Genomic DNA, 11424 nt, shown 5'->3' with positions numbered 1-11424 from the left:
ACTTATATCTGACAGTCAACTTGCCATGAAAGCACTAAAACATACCGGTGTAGTGACTACACATTATTCACCCAAGGAACTTTAGTTATTAGAGAGTTCCGTACAGTCAGTCTGTTATGTATTTATTTGACAAGGGACAGTACAATGAAACATAGGTAAAGCCATGTCAAAGTACAGAAGACTTCTAACCACAGGCTCATTTGCAACCCTATAAAAAATAAAAAATAATTGCATATTACACCCAGTTTTTCAGTTTTTCATTGAAATATCGTCAAGGTGCATGAATTTGTACAGAAACTGGACCACTCCCAGTTGTGCAATTACCCGCAATAACCTGCTCAGTGTTACTAGTGGTTAGAGTGTCCGCCCTGAGATGGGTAGGTCGTGAGTTCAAACCCCGACAGAGTCATACCAAAGACTATAAAAATGGGAGCCGTTACCTCCCTGCATGGCACTCAGCATCAAGGGTTGGAATTGGGGGTTAAATCATCAAAAATTATTCCCGGGCGCAGCCACCGCTGCTGCTCACTGCTCCCCTCACCTCCCAGGGGGTGATCAAGGGTCAAATGCAGAGAATAATTTCGCCACACCTAGTGTGTGTGTGTGACTATCATTGGTACTTTAACTTTAACTTGAATTCAAATACACTCATCAGCCATCACATCCAGCCATCCATTTTTTTTACCTCTTGTCCCTGTTTGGGTTGTCGAGGGGGACCTGCCAATAATGAAGTTAAGAGTATACACATATGTTTGTTTGTTTAGCCGTAGCCAGGTGTCATTTGGTAGTCCGCAGAGAAAATCTTGATTAATTCTTGATATGCTGTAAATGTGCAACTGACACCACCACCCATCCCTAAACCACATGCCATACCCCCTTGTGTTGAGGACAGCGACCAATCACGGACAAGAAAGGACCCTCCCATGTTCAGATAAATAGCAGCAAACACCCGGGGATGGTCTATCTGCCGGACTCCACAACCCTCAGTTGAGTCTCAGAACCTGCTCCTCGCTGCCACCATGTCTGTCCGAGCTTTGAAGACCACCACCTTATCCACCGTGTCCTCATCCAGGGGCCCAGGCCAGGGCTTCAGTAGCCGTTCCTTCTCCGGCTACGGCGGCCGAGGTGTGGGCGGCGCCCGGCAGAGCTGCGCCGTCCGCAGCTCTTACGGCGGGATAGGCAGCAGCGGCGCCGCGGTCGGCGCAGGGGGGTTCAAGGTAGCCGGTGGGTATGTCGCCGGGGGGTCAGCCCAAAGGGCCGGGGGGTTAGAGTTTGGCTTTGTGGGCTTTGGTGGAGGCATGGGGTGTGGCATGGCCCAGGAGGTGGTGGCTCCCATCACGACAGTGACTGTGAACAAGAGCCTGCTGGCTCCCTTGAACCTGGACTTTGACCCCACCATCCAGGCGGTCCGCATCCAGGAGAAGGAGCAGATCAAGACCCTCAACAACCGTTTTGCTTCTTTCATTGACAAGGTCAGTCAGTTACTGTTAAAGCCTCTTTTTTTACATCTACATTATTCTCCTATCTGTGTCTTTTATGTGGTAGTCAGTAGGGTTGTACGGTATACTAATGAATCATATTCGGTATTATACTGCCTCTAAAAAGAACCGGTCTACCACCCCCTCCTGTCGTCGTCACGTCGTGACATTGCTGGTTTTATGAGCAGAGAAGCATGTTCGGCAGCGCGGACACACAGAGTACTTACAAGCAGACACAGTGTGTAGACAGAAAAGGGAGAATGGACGCATTTTGGTGTAAAAAGTAAAGATAAAGGTGAAGTTATAACACTGAAACACCCTCAGAAAGAGGTGCTTTAAGACATGGCTAGCTAGCTAGCAGCTAACATCCATTCACAGTCGGCAGTGTTTTAGCTACTTCTAAATCACTAATCCTGGCCTCCAAGTATCATTATCACTGCAGGACGAGGAATAGCTAAACATGCTTTACTACACACCGTAGCTCACCAGTGTCACAATGTAAACAAACGGCATTGGTGGATCTCCTGACATCCACTGTAATGATACCAAGTACAGGAGCGTAGCTAGTCGATGCTACTATGATTACATCGATCATTTTTAGCATCACAAAATCTTCTTTTGTTTAAAAAAAATTATACTATGTTTATAAAGCCAGGGAATACGTCCCTGGACACATGAGGACTTTAATTATGACTAATGTATGATCCTGTAACTACTTGGTATCAGATTGATACCTAAATGTGTGGTATCATCCAAAACTAATGTAAAGTATCAAAGAAGAGAAGAATAAGTGATTATTACATTTTAACAGAAGTGTAGATAGAACATGTTAAAAGACAAAATAAGCAGATATTAACAGTAAATGAACAAGTAGGTTGATAATCAATTTTTACAGTTTGTCCCTCATAATGTAGACAAAATAATAGGTAGATGAATGACACAATATGTTACTGCATACGTCAGCAGACTAATTAGGAGTCTTTGTTTGTTTACTTACTACTAAAAGACAAGTTGTCTAGTATGTTCACTATTTTATTTAAGGACTAAATTGCAATAATAACCATGTTTAATGTACTCTAAGATTTTTTGTTAAAATAAAGACAATAATTACATTTTTAGTAGTCCCCTTTATTTAGAAATGTACTGAAATTTTGGTAAAGGTACCAAAATATTGGTATAGGGACAACACTAGTACCCAGCAAAGTGAGATATTTTTACACCAAAGTTGCCTCACTGTTGGTCCGTATAAGAGGCTCTGGCACAGATTGGGGGATGAAGTCCACCTTTAGACTTAGTAGCCACACCACAACAAAGGTGGGATGTTGCCCGTATGACAGTATTATCAACTTGCCAGGACAGGAAACCAATTAGCCATGGACTAGAGCAGTGGTCCCCAACCTTTTTGTACTTGCGGACCGGTCAATGCTTGAAAATTTGTCCCACGAACCGGGGGTGGTAAAAAAATTTTTATTTTTATTTTTTTTTTTTTTGTCATAAAGAAATACAATCATGTGTGCTTACGGACTGTATCACTGTATCCCTGCAGATTGTATTGATTTGTATTGATATATAATGTATATATTGTGTTTTTTATGTTGATTTAATTTTTAAAAAAAAAACAATTTTTATTTATTTATTTATTTTTAACTTCTTGTGCGGCCGCGGCCGCGGCCCGGCACCAATCGGTCCACGGACCGGTACCGGGCTGCGGCCCGGTGGTTGGGGACCACTGGACTAGAGGACCGTGTACGTCTGACTTGTTGCAACCCTTTCGGTGCCGTTTACACAGAGCCGCAACCGTCCATGAACAAGAGTAGACAGAACAGGAAGTCTGATGGGTAACAACCTAGCGGTGCCCTTTAAAGGGGTAGGAAGGAAAGGTAAACATGGCGGAAGGGGGAGCAAAGAGAAGCTCCCAAACTGAGCTCCTATGTGTTGCAGCTTTGGCCCGGATGCAAGTCTCGGGTTTTGTGTGTCGTAATTTGCGCTCAAATGGGCTTATGCTGCTTGAGGTTTTTTTCTGGTCCCAAACTGAGCTCCCGCCACATAGGAGCTCAGTTTGGGACCAGAAAAAAACCTCAAGCAGCATAAGCACATTTGAGCGCAAATTACGACACACAAAACCCGAGACTTGCATCCGGGCCAAAGCTGCAACCACCAGGGGGTGCCGCTCCGCTGTCCATCATGCCGTGGGGGTGAAGTAAAATGTACAAAGTAGACTTTTTTTTTTTTATAGGAATGGGAATTATTTCATTCAAAATCTATTTCTTGGGGTGACGATTTGATTCTCAATTCTCAACCTCAAACCCATATGGTGAATGGGTTATACTTGTAGAGTGCTTTTCTACCTTCAAGGTACTCCAAAGCGCTTTGACACTATTTCCACATTCACTCATTCACACACACATTCACAAGGCACTGACCATGACCCATCAGGAGCAAGGGTGAAGTCTCTTGCTCTTTGATTGCTTGATTGATTGAACGGACGTGGCGAGGATGGCAGAAGCTGGGGAACCCTCAGGTTGCTGGCACGGCTGCTTTACTAACTGAGCAACGCCGTCCCCATATTAAGATATGGTTTACAAATTATGATAAAACCTTTTAAAACAGGTCACAAAATGTATTTTTCTAAAATATATTTTTGAAAAATATACTTTAAAAAAATATATTTTTGAAAAATATACTTTAAAAAAATATATTTTTGAAAAACATATTTTTGAAAAATATATTTTTGAAAAATAGGTGGCAACTTGTCCAGTGTGTATGTAATTTTGAAAACATGTATACAACAATATATTTTATTTTATTTAAAAAATATATTTTATAAAAGATTTTTGAAAAATATGAATCAATTTGCAATCAGAATAATTGAAAATTGTGATTTGGAAGTGAATCGATTGTTTGGAGCACCCCTAACTTTGCAAATGCTAGAAAATACTGCTGTTTTATCGTAGGTCCATTTGTATAATGTGATGCTACACACAGAAACAGAGGAATTTTGTGCTCCATACGAAACAAAAGTGCTAACTTCTCAATGAACGCCGTACTTCCCAGACTATAGAGCGCACCGATTTATAAACCGCACCCTATAATTTGAGTATGAATTACTTATTTCCATATATTAGCCGCACTGGACTATAAGCCGCAGATATATATATGTTGTGAAATGAGATATTTACACAGAAATATTTTGTAAATGTTTATATTTATACCTTAATTCTTTCCAAATGGTGTCTGTAAAACGGCAATAAAACGGCTGATCAAACAAAACAGAAGTCATCGTCAGCTAAAGGAATTTGTGAAAACTGAAACAATACAAAAATAATGCCATTGTAAGTTAATAATACTAACACACACACTCGTAAACGTGTTAACATATTAACTAATGCTAATGACACTAGCTTGATTATATCACAATGCACGTACAAATATGCATGAAAACACCCCTACAGACATCACACATGGGACAGTTTAGTAAATCTGAATTGTTTTAGTTACATTGTAAATCTTGCAAACGTTGCTTGGATTGATGAATGGAGAATCTATATGCTATTGACGACGAAAAGACAGAATGGCACTTCTACTTACGGTTCAAAGCTTTAAACGGCAGGAAACACTTGAAGGCATTCACCGAAAGATGGCGCCATAGCACAAACAATAACGCACCATTTGAGTGTATTTGCATGTGTTTTATGAAAAATATTTGCTAAATCTGTAAATTACCGCACCGATTTTACAAGCCATGGGGTTCAAAGCCTAGGAAAAAAAATAGTGGCTTATTTTCCGGTAATTAAAACAGATTTCGTAAAATCTGATAATAAATCAGTCTCATAAGTTGGGGCCATTAGATTTAAGGAATGATTGCGCATGAACGTGAACTCATTTCAACAATCCATGGCAACATAGTCCAGATACAAAACAGAAGTGTGGTACCCATTTTTGTGTTATTTATATTTCTCTAGTCCTGTATATATTATTATGGTTGAAAGATGGCTTTGGCCTACTGCGCTACTGCACTTTGGTGTTGGTCATTGTGGTGGTGCCTGATGAATACTTGGGCCTACTGCGCTACTGCATTTTCATTTTGCTCATTATGGTTGTGGTACCCATTGTTGTGTTATTTATACTTTTCTAGTACTGCATATATTATTAAGTTAAATATTTTTTGGTAATTGCCATGAAAATATGTTTTGATATATTGCAAGTTAATTTATTGAATTATAAAGCGTCATTGACATTGTGTGTCATTTTCAGCACCTGTGTGAGAGCATATAGGTGCACAGGTGGAACTGATTGGACAATTGTCAGGTTGAGAGACTGGCGGTGAAAACAGTTTTTGACCACTTCTAACGTAACACTCGAGCCTTAGTTTTCTGTTTATAGCTTTGTATGCAGTTCAACTCAATTTTGTTCACCGTGGAAAGAAGACCTTTTTGCAAATACATCTATTTTTTGAGATACTTAAGTTGGAGTCAGAAGTGCGTTTGAAAGTGCACCACCTGTCCTGGCTCAGCTCGCGGCCTTTGGTTTGGAACCTGGGACATCTTGGAAAAGCTGATACAAGAAGAATTGGGCTTCAATGCTGTCATCAGTCCAAACATATACTGTATTTTTCGGACTATAAGGCACACTTAAAATCCTTTTTTTCCCCCCTCAAAAATCAACAGTGCGCCTAATAACCCGGTGCGCCAAATGTACGGCATCATTTTGGTTTTGCTTACCGACCTCGAAGCAATTTTATTTGGTACATGGTGTGGCCAGTAGATGGCAGTCACACATAAGAGATGCGTGCAGACTGCAATATGACTCAGGTAAACAACAACAACATTTTATATGTTCCATCGAGAATATAGAACATTACACACGGCGCTCAAAAATCTGTCAAAATATTTTGGTACGACTTTGGAAAATTATGAAGCCGCACCGCTTGATGGATTGTCGGAGCATTACGGCTACCATAGTCAGACGTACTGTGCTTCAACATAGGAGTATTATTATGGTGTGTGTATAAGGTTAGACATATTATCTGGCGTTTTGTTTCGCAATATTATGCAAAAGCAATTGTTCTTACCTTCTGGTACCTGCTGATGTGTATTTGGGATCTGCATCAGTCCTGAAAAATTCCTCGCTTCCAACATTGTAGTCCGTGCCGACACCGTAGTGGATAAGCTCCTTCTTTTTCTCTGTCTTCTTGTTATGGGACATTCATCCTCCGCTGTTGCCATTTCTAATATAAAGTAGTGTAAAGTTCTTACTTATATATGTCAGTAAACTCGCCATGAAAGCACTAAAACATACCGGTGTAGTGAGTTTCCATTATTCACCCAAGGAGCTTTAGTTGTTAGAGAGTTCCGCTCCGACGGTTTTTCACGGGACACATTTTGGGCGTTGTTGTTGCACTAGTGAGACACAGATGAGGAGATGCTGCTCCGTTATTGATTGATTAAATTCTGAACAGACTATTGAGCTGCCATGATGATAAGGTTCGATGTCAGCCTGCAGACAGACACCAACGCTGCCTGTAATTGATCAGCTGTTATCTGCAGGTTATCTGCCACGCATGGCTGTTCTTGTTTGAGGAGGCCCCGCTAAGAAATGTGGGCAAGGAAGTTAACCTGTGGCCCACTAGTGTCAAAAAACTAGACAAAAAGTCACATACCGTCGTAAAAACTACACACCCATGCACCCTTGTTGTGTTTGACCCCGCCCAGGGGATTGTCACACAGTTGTGTGTTCATGTCTTCACAATGGACTGTGCAATAATCAATGTGACATGAGTACAGTTGTTATTCATGTCTTCACAATGGACTGTGCAATAATCCATGTGACATGAGTACAGTTGTTATTCATGTCTTCACAATGGACTGTGCAATAATCCATGTGACATGAGTACAGTTAAATGGGTTAAATGGGTTGTACTTGTATAGCGCTTTTCTACCTTCAAGGTACTCAAAGCGCTTTGACACTATTTCCACATTCACCCATTCACACACACATTCACACACTGATGGCGGGAGCTGCCATGCAAGGCGCTAACCAGCAGCCATCAGAGGCAAAGGGTGAAGTGTCTTGCCCAAGGACACAACGGACGTAACTAGGAAGGTAGAAGGTGGGATTCATGTTTTCACAATGGACTGTGCAATAATCAATGTGACATGAGTACAGTTGTGTTCATGTCTTCACAATGGACTGTGCAATAATCAATGTGACATAAGTACAGTTGTGTGTTCATGTCTTCACAATGGACTATGAAATAATCAATGCGACATGAGTACAGTTGTTATTCATGTCTTCACAATGGACTGTGCAATAATCCATGGGACATGAGTACAGTTGTGTTCATGTCTTCACAATGGATTTTGCAATAATCCATGTGACATGAGTACAGTTGTTATTCATGTCTTCACAATGGACTGTGCAATAATCCATGTGACATGAGTACAGTTGTTATTCATGTCTTCACAATGGATTTTGCAATAATCCATGTGACATGAGTACAGTTGTTATTCATGTCTTCACAATGGACTGTGCAATAATCCATGTGACATGAGTACAGTTGTTATTCATGTTTTCACAATGGACTGTGCAATAATCAATGTGACATGAGTACAGTTGTGTTCATGTCTTCACAATGGACTGTGCAATAATCAATGTGACATAAGTACAGTTGTGTGTTCATGTCTTCACAATGGACTATGAAATAATCAATGCGACATGAGTACAGTTGTTATTCATGTCTTCACAATGGACTGTGCAATAATCCATGGGACATGAGTACAGTTGTGTTCATGTCTTCACAATGGACTGTGCAATAATCCATGTGACATGAGTACAGTTGTTATTCATGTCTTCACAATGGACTGTGCAATAATCCATGGGACATGAGTACAGTTGTGTTCATGTCTTCACAATGGACTGTGCAATAATCAATGTGACATAAGTACAGTTGTGTGTTCATGTCTTCACAATGGACTATGAAATAATCAATGCGACATGAGTACAGTTGTTATTCATGTCTTCACAATGGACTGTGCAATAATCCATGGGACATGAGTACAGTTGTGTTCATGTCTTCACAATGGACTGTGCAATAATCCATGTGACATGAGTACAGTTGTTATTCATGTCTTCACAATGGACTGTGCAATAATCCATGGGACATGAGTACAGTTGTTATTCATGTCTTCACAATGGACTGTGCAATAATCCATGGGACATGAGTACAGTTGTGTTCATGTCTTCACAATGGACTGTGCAATAATCCATGTGACATGAGTACAGTTGTTATTCATGTCTTCACAATGGACTGTGCAATAATCCATGGGACATGAGTACAGTTGTGTTCATGTCTTCACAATGGACTGTGCAATAATCCATGTGACATGAGTACAGTTGTTATTCATGTCTTCACAATGAACTGTGCAATAATCCATGTGACATGAGTACAGTTGTTATTCATGTCTTCACAATGGATTATGAAATAATCAATGTGACATAAGTACAGTTGTTATTCATGTCTTCACAATGGACTGTACAATAATCAATGGGACATGAGTACAGTTGTTATTCATGTGTTAGGGGACGGCGTGGCGCTGTTGGGAGAGTGGCCGTGCCAGCAACCTGAGGGTTCCTGGTTAGATCCCCAGCTTCTACCAACCTAGTCACGTCCGTTGTGTCCTTGAGCAAGACACTTCACCCTTGCTCCTGATGGTTCGTGGTTAGCGCCTTGCATGGCAGCTCCCGCCATTAGTGTGTGAATGTGTGTGTGTAAATGGGTGAATGTGGAAATAGTGTCAAAGCGCTTTGAATACCTTGAAAGTAGAAAAGCGCTATACAAGTATAACCCATTTACCATGTCTTCACAATGGACTGTGCAATAATCAATGGGACATGAGTACAGTCGTTATTCATGTCTTCACAATGGACTATGAAATAATCCATGTGACATGAGTGTCAGAGGAGAAGCATTCATTTTTCTTTCAGTCAATCATGCATTCCACACAGTGAACCTATTCTTGTGTTCTTCATGCATTCTCCATGGCCCCGCCCCTCTACACACACATTCCATTCAGTGCATTCATCAGTGTCCATACCAGACTTCCAAATAACACCACTATATCATAACTTTCACTGGTAATCTAATTCAACGTTTTTCAACCTTTTTTTCGAGCCAAGGCACATTTTTTCTCATTGACAAAATGCGGAGGCACACCACCAGCAGAAAACATTGAAAAATGAAACTCAGCAGCCGATACTGATGGTAAAAAGTCGTTCTGGCAATTGTGGGATATTAATTCAAACCCCAGCATGCATCACTTTAGCTCTTGTCTCAGAGTACTGTCACCACCTGTCACATCACACAGTTTTTGGTGTTTTCCTGTGTGCAATGTAGGGTTGTACAGCAGTGGTCCCCAACCACCGGGCCGTGGCCCGGTACCGGTCCGTGGATCGATTGGTACCGGGCCGCACAAGAATTTAAAAAATAAATAAATTAATTAATTAAATCAACATAAAAAACAAGATAACAAGATGCACTTACAATTAGTGCACAAACCCAAAAAACCTCCCTCCCCCATTTACACTCATTCACACTCATTCGCACAAAAGGGTTGTTTCTTTCTGTTATTAATATTTCTGGTTCCTACATTATATATCAATATAGATCAATACAGTCTGCAGGGATACAGTCCGTAAGCACACATGATTGTATTTTTTTATGACTAAAAAATAAATAAATAAATCCAATAAAAAAAAAAAATACAAATCACACTGAAACACCCTCAAAAAACACTGAAACACCATCAGGAAGAGGTGCTTTAAGACATGGCTAGCTAGCTAGCGGCTAACATCCATCCACAGTGTTTTAGCTACTTCTAAATCACTAATCTTCACCTCAATGGCGACAAAAAAATACGTTTCTTACAAGTAACATTATCACTGCAGGGCGAGGAATAGCTAAACATGCTTCACTACACACCGTAGGAGGATACAATTTCTCACTGCTAACAGCAAGCTAGCACCCCTGAATGTAAACAAATGCCATGGGTGAATCTACACCTGACATCCACTGTAATGATACCAAGTATTGTCACAAAATCTTTTTTCCTTTTTTTAAATTCATATCATGTTTATAAAGTCAGTAAATACATCCCTAGACTAATGAGGACTTTGAATGTGACCAATGCATGATCCTGTAACTACTTGGTATCGGATCGATACCCAAATTTGATGTATCATCCAAAACTAATGTAAAGTATCAAAGAAGAGAAGAATAAGTGATTATTACATTTTAACAGAAGTGTAGATAGAACATGTTAAAACATAAAATAAGCAGATATTAACAGTAAATGAACAAGTAGATTAGTAATCCATTTTTTACAGTTTGTCCCCCATAATTTATACAAAATAACAGGTAGATAAATGACACACTATGTTATTGCATACATCAGCAGACCAATTAGGAGCCTTTGTTTAATTACTTGCCGTCCAAACAATACCCCGTTTGTTGACAAGAAGACATGACAGCCATTGAGTCTCTTTATTAACCAGAGGTAAAACAATCCGGTGAAAAGATTCCAAAGAGCTGGCGTCAGAGCCGATACACTGCCGCTGCTAACTGTTAAAGCTAACAAAAAACAGGCCCCGCCTTTTAAAAGCACAAACAATTGAGACACAAACGTAAGATATTTGAAGCTTTTTTTTAAGTAAGGTATAAATTACTTTCCCTAGCAATGAAAGAGTAATTCTGCTAGTAATTAATTTACTTTTTTTGGTAAAGTAACAAGTAACTATAATTCATTACAAAATAAAATAAATAAAAAAATAAAAAAATAAAAAAATAAAACAAATAAAATACAAATAAAATAATTAAATAAATAAATAAATTTAAAAAAATAAATAATTCATTACTTGTTAAAAGTGATTTCCAGAAAACTGCTAGCAGGAT

The 11424-nt window shown here is 39.8% G+C and overlaps 1 protein-coding gene across 1 annotated transcript in view; it reads left to right on the top strand.

Moving 5' to 3' along the window:
- The first annotated feature begins 1019 nt into the window (after positions 1-1019).
- Positions 1020-11424, top strand: part of LOC133636011 (keratin, type II cytoskeletal 8-like) — a 19536-nt gene continuing 9131 nt past the window's right edge. The window contains exon 1 of the mRNA XM_062029638.1: positions 1020-1472. Coding sequence (XP_061885622.1) covers positions 1020-1472 — 453 coding nt within the window. The remainder of the gene's footprint in view (positions 1473-11424) is intronic.

The sequence above is a fragment of the Entelurus aequoreus genome, linkage group LG01, assembly GCF_033978785.1.
Source record: "Entelurus aequoreus isolate RoL-2023_Sb linkage group LG01, RoL_Eaeq_v1.1, whole genome shotgun sequence".
Lineage (NCBI taxonomy): Eukaryota > Metazoa > Chordata > Actinopteri > Syngnathiformes > Syngnathidae > Entelurus > Entelurus aequoreus.
This window is presented reverse-complemented; position numbering and strand designations above follow the sequence as displayed.